Source organism: Falco cherrug, chromosome 1 (genome assembly GCF_023634085.1).
Source record: "Falco cherrug isolate bFalChe1 chromosome 1, bFalChe1.pri, whole genome shotgun sequence".
NCBI classification, from domain to species: Eukaryota; Metazoa; Chordata; class Aves; order Falconiformes; family Falconidae; genus Falco; species Falco cherrug.
In genome coordinates, this window is record NC_073697.1 from 57,954,405 (window position 1) to 57,968,874 (window position 14,470).

General features: G+C 37.4%; 1 protein-coding gene across 3 annotated transcripts in view; it reads left to right on the forward strand.

Annotated features, from left to right (window-relative positions):
• SLAIN2 (SLAIN motif family member 2) overlaps positions 1-12,420 on the forward strand; it is a 34,548-nt gene extending 22,128 nt beyond the window's left edge. The window contains exons 7-9 of one of the 3 annotated variants that reach the window (XM_055706303.1): positions 4,498-4,575; positions 9,235-9,553; positions 11,088-12,420. In XM_055706303.1, coding sequence (XP_055562278.1) covers positions 4,498-4,575; positions 9,235-9,553; positions 11,088-11,154 — 464 coding nt within the window. In that variant the 3' untranslated portion in view covers positions 11,155-12,420. The other 2 variants (XM_055706312.1, XM_055706315.1) reach the window with 2 other exon arrangements.
• Positions 12,421-14,470: the final 2,050 nt, after the last annotated feature.

Below are 14,470 nucleotides of genomic sequence, written 5' to 3' on the forward strand. Positions count from 1 at the left end.
CATTTGTTTTGTCACCTGGAAATTACATACTCAGTTGCAGATTTTCTTTACTTTTTTAAAGTATCAGTTACTTAAAGTTTGGATGAACCTATGTCCCATGAAACAGACCATTGCTGGGCTAATGGCTTCTGGTTTGTCCAAAAGTAAACTGCTGATATGAGAACGCTGCTAATCTCACAACTCTCTTGAAAATGGTGACCTTAAAGAAGCCAAAGCCAATGAAACTTAAATATTCACTGCCTCTTTATATGTCAATATTGCCAGTTCCTGTTGTTTAAATGTTTCCTGACCATTTTATTTTAAAACAAGTTTCAGAATTTAATAACCTTATGTGACATTTTCAAGGGAAGAACACATTATGAATATCATTACGTGTAGAGCTTTGAACTATAAAATTTCTGTGATAAAAGTTCATCAGTAATCTAAATATTTGATGGGAAATGTAAGATAATATTTGTGAATGAAACTAAGGTACCCACTGAACAGTAAAGGCATACTGGCATACCTAGTTGGCCTTCTTAACTGGTCTCCTCAAAACTGTGTTAACGCAAGCAAATACAGTTAAATACAGAATAAGGAATACAGACCATGCCAAAGACTACAAGATTTCTGTCTTTCTAGTAACTCAGACCAGATGTAAGGGTTGTATAAGGGAGTCCCAGGTGTGTGGTGCTGTAGCCAAAGAGTTAGCATGACTTTTCACCTTGTCCCCTTCTTCCAGTGTTCACACTCAGAAGGTGGGATTTACAACTGAAAGGGCATGTGTGTAGTTCAAATGCAGGACTGTTACCTGTTAGGCAGACTATAGAGGGCTCAGAGCAGTTGGACAGCAGCTCTCCAACTGTATTGGTTTTGTGTTTTAATGACTGGAAAGAAAATGAAGGAAAAAATATTTTTAGTAAATATTTGTACAGATTTTATTTGGCTTTTTAGAACTGAGTGAACTAGGAAGGGAAGAGCACAGAGGGCAGCTTAGTTAGCTATTTCCAGTATTAAAAGTACATTCACAGTGAAACTTTGGGGAAAGATCAGACAGCAGAAGTCTAAATATTCAATGTTTAGTGAGTTTCTTCATTGAAGGAGCCAAAGTATGGTGACTTACATTTATACATTTGTAGATTTTTCAGCTTGTGGAGGCATTGAGAATCACAGCGATTTTTAGGTAAATTTGCTTGCCGTTTGTGGGAATCTTTCCCCAAATGTGAACCACTCTAAGATGAACTTACATTTAAATGTGAGCCCAGATTTCTAGCTTTTACAGTTTCCCTGCTCTTACAGATGTTTGTCAGAGTCTTGCTATTGACAATCGTAAAACGGTTTGTGTATGAAGTCAATGAGTAAGTATCTTTGCTTAGTCTGGATTTAAAAATTCTCTGCAAAACTGTACATTGTATAAAAATTTCCAGAATTGTGTCCTCCTTATTGTATACTTTTTGTTTTATTGGTTTTATATTTTGCCACCTTGCACAAAGCACTGTTAAATTGCAGCAAATTTTTTGTTTTCCCTTGGCAATGACTTCTGGGTCTTGGGATTTGAAGCTTCCTCATATACCTGCTAGTTTTGCATGAGCTTACCTTTGCAAGGATGCTGGCTTGCCACCCCGAGGTCACTACTTTTCTCCTTGTCAAAGATCTGCTGTTCATAATTTACTTGCACATTTGCTGTGGCTGCAATGCTGAACTTGCTATGATTGCTGGCATTCAAAAATGAGTTAGGAATCCAGTAAGTTTCTGAAGAGACAATTCCTGTTATGGTTACATAGGCAAATTGTACATGCTTGCTTAAAGAATAGATGGAAGACACTTACAATATGTTTAGATGTACAACTGTAAAACATGAAAACATTTGGCATTTTAAGTTTTAGCTGTAATGTGGTAAAAAATCCAAATTCTTTTTGAAAAGAGATTGAGTGAATCAAATAGCAGTTGTAACAGAATCTTCATTTACATCTGATACTCCATGCTGTTATGCAGAAAGTTGGGGTTTCATATGTAATTTTTTTATATGAAAGCCAGTAAATATTTCACCTTAAAACACTGGAAGATACAGTAATACTTGCATTCTCCAAGGAATAGGTATCTTTAGACTTTAAAGTGTTAGAATGATGGGAAGTCTCTGTATTTGAGTCCTAGACCACATAGTGCAAAGTCGTAGAACTTCTAGGCTGGCTTCCACATAGGAGCTATGTGCTTTCTATTGAATTGTGCGATACTTTTCTACTTATGTGGCACTATTAGCACATGGTTCTTTAAGCAGAGTTAAATATAATACTTCTTCTAAGAGCTAAGCTGTAGATTGTTGAAATTATCAGTAAAGTAACTAGCCTGCTTGCCAAGATCCAGCTGCTTGGCATGTTCAGAGTAAAAGAAGAAAGAAAGTGTATGTTTTGAGGAAACCAAATATTCCAGTTCACTTGATCAGAAGTAAATGTAACTACCTGTATTCAGCGTGCACCATTTGTGACAGGTAATGTAATAGCATATGGAGCACTTCAAGAGCAGCAAATAGTGTGGATAAGCATGCACTCCAGGCTTATCTCAAACCGCATGTTTCCTCAGCATTGCTCAAATTGCACTGCCTGAAGTTCTTTTCAGTGATTCACTGCACAGAATTGTTTAGCTATTGAGTCTCTGTTTCCTGGAGTCTCCATTGAGAAGGAAGGAATTTGAGATACATATATTTTAAAGCCTTTCCATATCATCCCACATCTCTGACTTGCCAGTAGCGTAAATAATGATGGGGGAAGAAACTTAGTGCTATGTGCGGTAGTATATTTAAATCTAACTGAATGCATTAGGACAAACTAAACTCAAGATCATAAATATGAAGGAAGAAGCTGTTCTTCTTTTTGTGTGGTATAACAAAAATACTGATTCAGTAAAAAATGGTATAATGGAATACTTGTGGATGGAAGCCCTCTGGCCAGTGGTCTGCCTCACTAAATTCCTGGGAATTGTGCTCATTTTTAAACATTTGACTGTACTTAATTAGCTCTTCGTGGGTATGCCTTAAAAAAAGTTTATAGCAAGACCATGTGCCAGAAGTTGAATAAAAATTGAATCTTGCCACATGATTTTTGCATTAGATTCTAGTTGTAGAAGGAATAGGGGGTTTTATTCTTAATAGCCATAGGCAGCATTTTACCATGTTTATAAACACTTTAATTCCTTTTTGCTGTTTGTTGAAAATGACAGCTTTTAGTTAAGACTAAAATGAATAGACCACCTAGTCATATTTTCAGAATGAAGGTAAACCACATGATGATTTATAGTTTGTATTTTATAATTCACAAAATATTGTGAATTTTGCACTGATGGAAGGATAGGAAAGGTGATGGCAATTATTATATGCTACCAAATTTGGAAGAGGATTGACTAATATTATTAGGATTCCAATTGTTCTTCCCCTACCTTCTTTATAGCGATATTCACCAATTAGTATAAATTACTGAGCTTCCTTACTCAGTCAGAATCTTTAGGCACAGCTGTTCCCCCATCTTTCTTCCTTCTCGCTATGGAAATAAGCCTTACTAGTGCAATCAGTTTTACGCTGGTATAAAACTACATATACTGAGGTGAGCGGAGATTTTTATTCATACATTATCATTTTAAGAAGCCTTTGTGTAGGCAAAGCTTTATTTCATTGACTATTTTTGTCCTTCACTCCTTAAATACACTATGGTGAAAATATGCTGAGTCGATGCGTTCCTTCTGGCAATAGGTAATTCTCTCCTTGCCAAGATTCTGCAGCTCTTGGAACATTGGCTTCTCTCTTGATAACTGGGAGGTTGTGAAGTCATTTCAAGGCAGTATCAGCCCTTGAACATTGCTAGAAAAAAGGCAGGACATAGGAGCAATAAAAACAATTTCTGTCATGCTGTCTACATGCTGGCAGCTGATAATTCTTCGTGTTATGTCTTTGTTTTGAGCCATCTTGCATACCCTTTTGAGGAGGAAAAAAAAACCAGACATCTCTCAAAATCTCTTACGTTTCCATAACTGAAAAATAGAATTTATTTGATGATCACATTTAAACAAAGATTTATGCTTTTATGTAGTGTTAGAACATTTTTTTAAAAAACTCCCTTAAAATGAAAAGTTTCTTGCTGGGTTAAGTATGACGATTGAATTTTCATCTTTGTTTCTAATCTTGCACTCATATTGCTGTAGCATGTTTGCTAGGTGGCTTCTTCTCCCTTTGGTGTAGTGTTTTGGTTTTTTTTTGCCTTTCTGGGCTTTTTTGCCCTGCAGTTTACTCTTACAAAGTCTGCACATTTTGCACTGCAAAATTTCTGACATGCTCCTCTCTAACTCTTTGCCATTAAGAGCAAGCAGCATTTAAAAAAACCCCACCACTTCCAGAGGCCTAACAGCTTTTTGAGTGTTTTGCTCACTCTGTTCCTTGATGCTTCACAAGTGGATGCAATTCTGAAATTCCCAGTAAATTTAGTTTTCTTAGCTTTTTAGACATATATAATACTTCTTGTCTTTCAACAGCTCTGCAAAGGCAGAAAAATTTGCCTCGTGCTGCCTTCAAAACCAAACAGTTTCTTCAAACTCCATCTACAAAAGGAGGTAATTAACTTACAACCCCTTATCAAGCTCCAGCAAATCTCAGATAATCATTCACCTGCATTAAATCTCACATATTCTAGATCAGTAAAATTGCATGTGAAGATTAACCAAGTGGTCCTTGCTATATGAAAGTTAACTTTTTGGTCTAAACATTAAAAATCCAACCCTGCATTATAGAGGAGAAAAAATATTAAATTGGATTTTGAGATGAAAGCTAAGAATTGGTGACTTCTAGTGTTAACCAGGAAATCTGGATTAGACAAGTAGAATCCTGAATCCATATTCATTAGGGCACCATTGGATAGGAAATTTTAAAACTGTGAAATACAGTTTTTAAAATGAAAGTTGTAAACCTTGTTCTTTTTTTGATTGTGCAAAAATATGCAGGCAAGTGAAAATATCATCCATCCTTAGAGATGGAATTAGGAATTAGAAGCTTAGGAATTACTGACTATTGTATATAATATTCCAGTTTGCTCATAGCTGAAGTTGGCTTCTTTTTTAGAAGAAAATTAAATATATTGATGCTCTAATCCAATTTGTTTGAACTGATTTTTAATTAATTCTGGCAGCCTTGTATGTGACACTGCCTCAGTTTCACTACTCAGATAAAACAACTTCATGATTTCAGTTTTAAGCTTAGTTGGTCCTGGTTTCCATTGTGATCCAAAAAATCTCATTTTAAAGAGATTTCACTTGAGACCAAATCATAAGCTCCCTATATGCTAGAATTCTTTAAGGGATTGTAAGAGGCCTTCATGCAGATACTGAGAGTAGCTGACAAAATGCGTGGATTTCTCTGTGGTTTAACAACACTAACTTTTTGAGTCAACTTCACTCCATACAGAAAGTTTTAGCAAAGAACAGTGACTTTGAAATAGATTCACAGGGCTTCACAGGAGGTCTCTAACAGTCTTCACAGTAATTCATACCAAAATAAAGAAAAGTTCTTTCAATGTTCTGCTTTGGCATAAGACCACTATCTCGATGCCTCTGCAAAGCTTTCCGTGTTGGTCATGCCTTCATCTGGATGTCTGGAACACTTACTAAGTTGACAGCCTGGTCTGGAGATGTGGAAATGTACAGAAAATTAGCTTCTCTTTGAGTTTATTTGTAAAATTTTATTAAACCTTGGAGAATGAGGAACCGAGCATGTTGCACTGCCAGTTACGCATTCCGGTTTATAGTTGTTGTCATTCCTCACTGCAAATGAGGACCCAAAATGTCCTTTTGTTACTTGGTATTTTATAGTCCTTGATATGTTGGTTTTCTTGCTTCTGAACTGAGATTCTGGTGAGTATGGAAGCATTATGCAGTAATGAAGCAAGACTTGTTTCAAAAGAATAAACAATGATGAGCAACAACCGGGTTTAGTTTCTTAAAATCCTGATCATTACATAGCTTGACACCTTTCAGGCACAGATGTTGGCTTTCTTACCATTTGGTGTAATATGGTTCAAAATACATTCAAATAACTAACTCTTTACCTCACTGTAACAGATCTGTTAAGGCTTATACAGCAATCCAGTATCAGTCAGACCATGGAATCGTAGGTTTGGGTCATGTCATCCAACCTCCCTGCAATGAGCTTTATCTAGCAACATCTTCAACTAAATCAGGTTGCCTAGAGTCCTGTCCAACCTGACCTTGAATGTTTCCAGGGATGGGGCATCTACCACCTCTCCGGGCGACTTGTTCCAGTGTCTCACCACCCTCATCATAAAACATTTCTTCCTTATATCTAGTCTGAATTTACTTTTTTTAGTTTAAAACCATTACCCCTTGTCCTGTCACTAGAAGGCCCTGCTAAAAAGCTTGTCCCCATCTCTCTTTTAGCCCCCTTTAAGTATTGAAAGTCCACAGTAGGTCTCCCTGAAGTCTTCTCTTCTCCAGGCTCAACAACCCGACCTCTCTCAGCCTTTCCTCACAGGGGAGGTGTTCCATCCCTCTGATCATTTTTGTGGCCCCCTCCTCTGGACTTGCTCCAATAGGTCCACGTCTTTTCTGTGCTGAGATGATAGAACAGTTTATTGATTCACATTGTTTTACCTCATCTGTTCTTTTATATCAGTCTGAATCATTTCATCACAACGGTTATAATTTAACAACTGCGTTAGAATTGATTCTGGGTTCAAGTTGGAGTGCAGCAGCTGGCCTTGGGGTGCAAACCAGATAAGGCTGAAGCTTCACAGCATCCTACTTTGCCAGGTGGGGATCTCTTGCTCCCTGCCTACAATCCAGGACAGAATCCAGAGAAGGTGGGAAATCTAAATGTCAAGACTGCACAGTGCCGTTTATTTTTATTGTTGCCAGATGTTTTAATTGTAGTTGGTTCTGATTGTTTATTTTTTAAGGAGATGCAGTTGCATGAAGTTGTTAAGCAGTACCCTTACACATTTACGTGTTTTTATTAATTGTGGACCAGCTTCGTACCTACCACAAATGGGTATACAATTATCAAATAGTCTTCAACTAAGGCAGTACCTCAGTCTTTGTGATTCTGTCTTACAGATAGACCAAACTGAGTTTTATTAAATATCCAAAACTGCTCTAAGACAAAATTCTTTATATGTAGAGGAAAATTATTAGGCAGTTTGCCAGAGATTGCATCATGTGGACTGCTTTGGAAATCCCAGAACACTGGAAGACAATTCATTCCTTTATGTACAAGAATGAATGCAGCTCTCAGCAACGTCTGCAATGCTGTGCTGACAGGAAACGGTCTATGAATTGACAACTCGAGTTGGAAGCATGGTAAAATATGGTCAACAGAAAACCGGAGAGAATGGAGAGGAGTAATTTACTGGATGCTTGCTTTCACTGGGAATGTGACAAGCTTTCTTCAGTTACAGCTTTTCATTGCTTCTATTCTGTGCCTAAAAACCTTTTCCCCATTGTGCTTATAAGAGGCCCAAAGCTGTAGTCAGTTTTTATACACTGGCATTGCTCTGTTGGTCAGTTGCTAATGTGACACGGTATTTGTGTTCTAAGTAAGTGTTTTAATGAGAAGTTTAGTGAGAAAAGCTCCCTATGTTTACACTGTACAATCAGGTGGAAATTCTGCACTGAATTGCCACAAAGTTACGGGCAATGTCACACTGCAAAACTATCTAATACATAGTCTCTTACTCCTAAGAGCACTTCCCTGTTCTTGACCACTCATTTTGCTGTAATGCTTTCCTTAATCCATGCTCTGGCTTGATGCCAAGGTTTTTATTTTAAGGGTTTTTAGTTATTCTGCTACTTCCCAACCATCATGTATTGCTGACATCTCTGCCCCTTTCTTTTGTCAGCTTTTCCCATGAGTGGCTTCATGCTGTGTTTGATACCACTGTCAGTGGGAAGACCCTCTTGGATAATCCAGAAAGGAATCAAATCCAACTCACATCTGTAACGAGGCACATACTAATCTTCCTACACATCCCCTATAAGAAATGGCTTCAGAATACAACCTGAAAACTACCATTTCCTCTGTACCCCATTTAGGATGCCGCATTCCTGTATTACTTGTCTCTTCTCTCACACATGTTCATAGTAGATCTACCTTGTAAAGTGATAATGAAAGCTATGTGAAGGACCATCTACTTTGCATACAGCATCTGTCAGAGGATGTAACTTTGGTCTCTGTGTAAAAAAAAGTTTATTTAGCGGAGGAAAGAATAGTTGATGCAATTTCCCAAATTGGAAATGTGATTTTGTTTTATTTTCCTGATTGATTTGAATGGCCTGTGTTGACTGTTACTGACCCACCCTAATCAGTATGAAAAGCTGATGAAATTCCATTTAAGATGATGGATTAGTTTTAAGTATTCTGTTTAGTAATACATTATGCATAATTTTAAAATATTTCTCATACTTAAAAAGAATTGTGTTTATCCAAGAACTGTTGAATATTCTGGCTTACTAACCTATCCCAGATAAAGGCCTTACATACTAACCCAGATACAAAGTATTTGAATACAGATATTTATACTGATAATTTAGATAATGTTTGTAAGAAGAGGAAGGCTATAAATTGTTACAGTTGTCTGGTTTAGGTTTCATAGCAGCACCTTAATCTCTTTGGTATTAGGGGTTGCATGACCCTATCTTCCACCCCCACCCCCCCACACCCCCCCATCAGCCAATAAATCTGGGACATGACCATATCTTTAGGTGAATTCTGATTCAATGGATTTGGTTAAAAAGAAGAGCATAAAAGAAACATTAAGATGCTCTGCACTCAGAATTTCATTATTGAAGACTAATCACTTTGAGAATCTGTTTACAGACTGTATCACACTAGAATACTGTATTCTTCAGCATGCTCTTTCAGGGATGGGAATTAGGTTCACAGGTTTCCAAAGCAATGCAATTTCTTCTTAACAAATAGGTCCTCCTCTCTTTATTTTGACTTGACTGATAGAACAGTTAGAGCCTTACTAGTATTACTTACAAATCCAGAGAAATAAATATTTGTAGCAACAAAATGAGGCATTAGAGTTATGATACCAAAAACACATGACAAAGAGGACATCTGAATTCCTGTTTCTCATTGCTGCTTGATTGGCTGTATTCCATTATATATTCCATATTGTTTGAATATTCATATAAAGTTATTTCCTGGTTTTAATTTCAGTAGCTTAAACTTGAAAATAACTTCAGTGTTTTGTTTTCCAGTACCTTCTTCAAGTAAATTCCGCTCACCTGCAGCACCGTCTCCCCTAGCTCTCCGACAACCAGTGAAAGCATTTAGTAATCATGGACCCGGTTCAGTTGCTTCTCCAGAAGCCACACAGCTGACACACAGTAGTTCTTCACCAGGGCCTCTTGCAGCCCCGAGTTCAGGCTTGCCAAGCCCTGCCAGCAGTATTAACAGTACTACTCTTACCAGACCGGCAGGGACAGCAGGGATGAGGAGTGGTTTGCCCAGACCCAGTGCCCCTTCTGCAGGGGGCATCCCAGTGCCTCGTAGCAAACTTGCACAGCCTGTTCGCAGGTAAGTACATGACAGGCAGTCTTAGTTTGAAGTTTTCATAATTAATTTTGTACACCGTGTGTTTGTGGTGCTCCTTCCTGTCATTCTTACGATGATCTCAAGGTCTTTAGAATGGAAAGGGAGACCTCAGTGTGAAGTATTTGCCTATGTTTCCAAAATAGTTTTGAAGGGACACAAAGAGAGAAAGGTTCTTGAAGGGACACAAAGAGAGAAAGGTTCTTGAAGGGACACAAAGAGAGAAAGGTTCTTGATTTAGAGAGTGAAGGTGAAGGAGCGAAAGTGAAATTAATAACAAAGGATACTTAGCTAAGTAAATAAAGTGTCTTAGTCTGGGCTGAGAAGGCAATCAGAAATTATCTGCATGTGGTAAAAAGTTACCAAAATATAGCTGGCAAGTGAAAATTCATTTGTACCACTGAGTGACACATTCTGAAGTCAGAACTGTTTTCTTCTTGTAACCGCTAGGTCAAGCAGCGGTACCATGGTGAGAACAGTTTCACTCCTTGGGCAGCTAGAAACTTTAGGAAGGAAGACACATGAGGATGGAGGAGGCATCCATAGTATTTGCTAAACTTAACATAAAAATCAATGTAGTTAACCCACAGGACAAAACAGAATTTTCAGCTTTTACCCAGCTGTAGAAGTTGCTTAATGTCAGACTGTTTTGGACAACAACCACAAGAGAGACTGAGTATTAACTGGAAAGGCTACGTAGACAGTTTGTCTTCAGGAGAAGCAGAAGGGAGTGATGTATAGTTTAGAATATGTGCTCTTAATGCCATGCTAATGTGGATTTTCACTGAGGGTGTCAAGTGGAAGCCAGCTGACATAAGGAAGTGGTCATCCATGAGAAGTATTAAGAATGTCCTTAAACAGGAAGGATAAACAGTTGGGCTCCAGTACCATAAAAAAGATAATCCAGCTGTAAATAGCAAAGTGGAAGAGTTCTGTTCTGCAGTGAGTGCTGGGCAGGGGAAGGACAAATGACGGTCACAGTATTGACTGTTTCGCAGTCTGACACTACACTGTCACTAGTACAAAACTTTGTGTAATAAAAAGCAGTTGTTTTTGACAGGAAGTTCTTAATAGTAGCAAAGTGTGGTTGTCCACAGCACAACTGGTCTTATAGAAAAGTGTTTCACTTATTAAACTTATACAGCACTTATTTTTAAAGTTTATGTACAGATAGTGCATTATTTACACAATGCAGTAATGATCTGTGAATGTCAAGATTTTGATGTAAGCAAAATGTAATACTCTGAACAAGGATTTCCCTGTTTAAACATCACTAAAAAAATGTCCTGTTTTTAGGTGACAGCAGATAAAGTTTGTATTGCCACAGAGTGTAATAGCAAAAAGTTTTCTGTTTATGCAAATGCTTTTCTGACATGGTAGTTACCTTAAACTGTATTGCAGAGAAGTAAATGAGTGAAGTATATTTCAATTATTTATAAAATATTTAAATTCTTACATATTGTAGATGGAGACTTCAGCAGTTATGTATGAAACTGAAAAATTCCTCATTTTATTTTAGATCATTACCCACTCCTAAAACCTATGGCAACGTGAAAGACGAGAGTTGGAAAGATGGCTGCTACTGAACTGCAAAGCTTAATGCAAAATTCCAGTGCTCATGGATGCTTCCTTACCAGGTTAAAAGACAGCTTGATTATACAAACTGTTCAGATGTGACTTTTGGGATTTGTAAAAATTCCAGACCTCTCTGTCTCTTAATTAGCACAAACTGGCAGAGATTATAAAGCAGCACTTTAATGACATCTAACATCAGATGTTTGGTGGTCATACAATCACTTTGACATTAGATTGCTATCAGTTATGGGATTTTTTTCTTGCTTGCTAGAAATGTGTCAATATGAGCATTTATGACAGTGGCCAATGTCTGGGCAAAAACCTAACGAATGCCAAAGAAATGCCCATCTTGAAAAACAGCAAGGATAACAGTCAACTTACATTGTCCAAAACTTCATTTTCAGCCTGGTTTAATTCAGCAGAAAGATTGGTGAATGTGTACCATTGACACAAGACTATGTTAATCAGAGCTAAAGTTCTGATTGCAGACTGCTACAGTGCTAGTGAAACATATTTTAACAATTGTATGAGATTCTCAATGGGGAAAGTGGTACGTACATCCTTCAGAAAGAATCGGGAGGATTGGGCAGAACAGTAAGTAGTAGCCATGGCTTTTATTACCGTTAAAGGTTTGAATGTAGCAGACACACACAAATGCAATAGTATAGATTGCATCTTTCCTATGTTGATTTATCAGCTTTACATGCTCTTACATGTTTGATTGCCAAAAGGGCTTAGTATCAGTTGTACAATCTTTCTAACCTTAAAGTTCCTGGCTCAGGAAAGATGGCCTTTGCTATTGTAGCCACATTTTTATCACATGGCTCACTATTTGGGGAGAACTTTTTCTATAGCAGGTTTCCTTACAAAGGAAAGAGCAAGTCGTAATGTTAATTTGTTCTAATACCATACCACTATGCTTGCAGCCTGGAGCAACTGTAAATGCTGATAATTAAGGAGAAGGAAACACAACTATGCACTTGTAACATACAAATTTTAAGGTAATGAGTCGACTCTTGATGCCAAATGATATTCATTTAGGTGATGTTCCATGGTATGAGGGAGTTTTCTGTATCCTATTTTTTTACTTTCATCCATTTCTTAAATTGGTTTATTTTAAATTGTAAATATTTTTACAGAGGGTATTTCCCATGTAAGCGTGTTTAAATATGTACTTTGCTTTACATATGTGTATCTTACATCACTGGTAACAGAGTATGAAACCTGCTATGTCTGTTTACAAGCTATTAAAGTCCTCTGGTGGCTCTGACTTTTAACACATTTTGCTCAGAAGAACTCGTTCATGTATTTAGCATTTGAACCATTGTTTTCTGGTTTGGAAGACGTGCAGACATTTGTAACTGAAGTTGTATTGGGTGGGACTAGTTAAATGGAAGAGATTTTGTTTGAAGCTTTTCCAGTATTTTGGGTGTACAGTTGATGAAGTAAGAGAATGTGAATGGTATATCCTTTGTGCAATGACTGACGAACACTACAAGTAGGATTGGATGGTAGGTAGCCTTCAACCCCATTAGTATCTGAGTTTGGAACTGCTGGTGTATTTTGACTCCCACCAATACGAGGATAACTCACCCTGAAATTCTAGCACTTGAATTTTAGGCCAGCATTAATATAGTCCTGGATTGAAAGCCATGATGCAGTACTACTTGACTTGGAAGAAGCAGAGACTAATTTGCAGCTCTAATTACTCAAGCAAACTTTGGGTTGATGAATGACTTCATACTCCAGACCAAGATCTGCGCTGAGACTTTGAAGTCAGGATATCAGATACACTGTCATAATTCAGTAAGATTTCAGCAGGGGTAAAGAAACGACTTTGCACTGGTAGCCCAGCACATGCCACCAATCCAGCCTCGTGTCATTCGCTGGCATGACGACAGATGTCAGTTAGTATCTATGTCGCTATTAAGCAGAAGTGAGGACTAGATCGAATGCGTGTATTCTTACTAAAGCCCAAATTTTAACATTTCAGCATTTTACACAGCAATGCTGCAGTCTCCATTGAAAAAAGGTGAATTTAATTGGAGGATTTTATCAAACACTTGGTTGATTTATTAAATTACTATATTGGGGGGGTTACCATGGCTGCTGCATCAAAATGTTGTGTACGTTTCCTTAAGTTAAGTAATTCATCACGTGGGTAAGTTCAGCTTAATTTTTATAAGGATTCTTTTCTCTGCTGTTCTCCCCTGAAATACAGCAAATGACTTCCTGAAAAGACAGACTGTCTGTTTACTAGAAAGCCTTTGTGCATTACCAGTTTATTGATATCAGGAAATCCTGGGGCTCTGTGTTTAGAGATTTACTGCAGAAGTGTGGAAATATGGATTTGATAAACTAGTGCCTATGATTTACTTAACTTATGTTTGATATAGTAGTAAGGGTTTTATGAATGTCGATTACTTTTTGTGCCAACAGCTTGGAATTGTTGTATGTGTGTAGGCAGAAGGACTTGTTCTGCTTCCAAAGTTATTTAATTTTTTTTGTGTTTGAATGTTTTTGTAAAGTGTTAAAAATGTAAAAAAAAAAATATAAAGTATTCTTACCACAAAATACTTCCTGGATCATTATTTTTATAAGAAATAATCTTTAAAAGCACTTAGAAATTTAGAGGGTCTTGGTTTAGGGCTTTTTTGGTTGGTTGGGTTGTTTTTCAAGAACTGTATTTGCTTTTCCAGAAGTTGCCAGCATCAGCTTCTGGCCCTGTAATTCATGAACCAAGTACAACACTGTATTTGGGTGAAATCTGTGACTTCATTGACAGACTGACAGAGACTTGGGGGTTTGCCTCTGCTCTGGGGGAACAATGCATCATTCAGAGTTATGTGAAAAACTGTATTCTGAATTTTCATCCGGAGCGATCTGTAAGTACACAAGCTGCCTGCCTTTATTTACAGGATTTGTACTCACTTCAAACCACCTTTCATTTTGAAAATTCTAGAATTTATGGGGAATATTGAGCAATGTGAAGGTGTACCTAGTAAGCCTTCTTTGAATCGTTAAGTACACGTTTTATCTAGCTCATACAAGAACGCCTCTATCTTTTTGGCTCACATACAAGCAAGAAGTTTGTTTTGACCTTGGTATATTTCTGTAATTGCATTTTGCTACAAAGCAACATATCCAATAGTAACGTGAATGCCATCTTTTTCTTATTTTGGTATTAATAAAGGTAAGCTGGGCTTACTTCTATTTGGTGGCCACTTAATGTTAAATCTGTTTAACAAAATATAACCTGGGAGGCTTGCTATTAGTTGTTTATCCCAGTATAGTCCTATTTTGTAATTAAGCCAGTAGATAAAGATG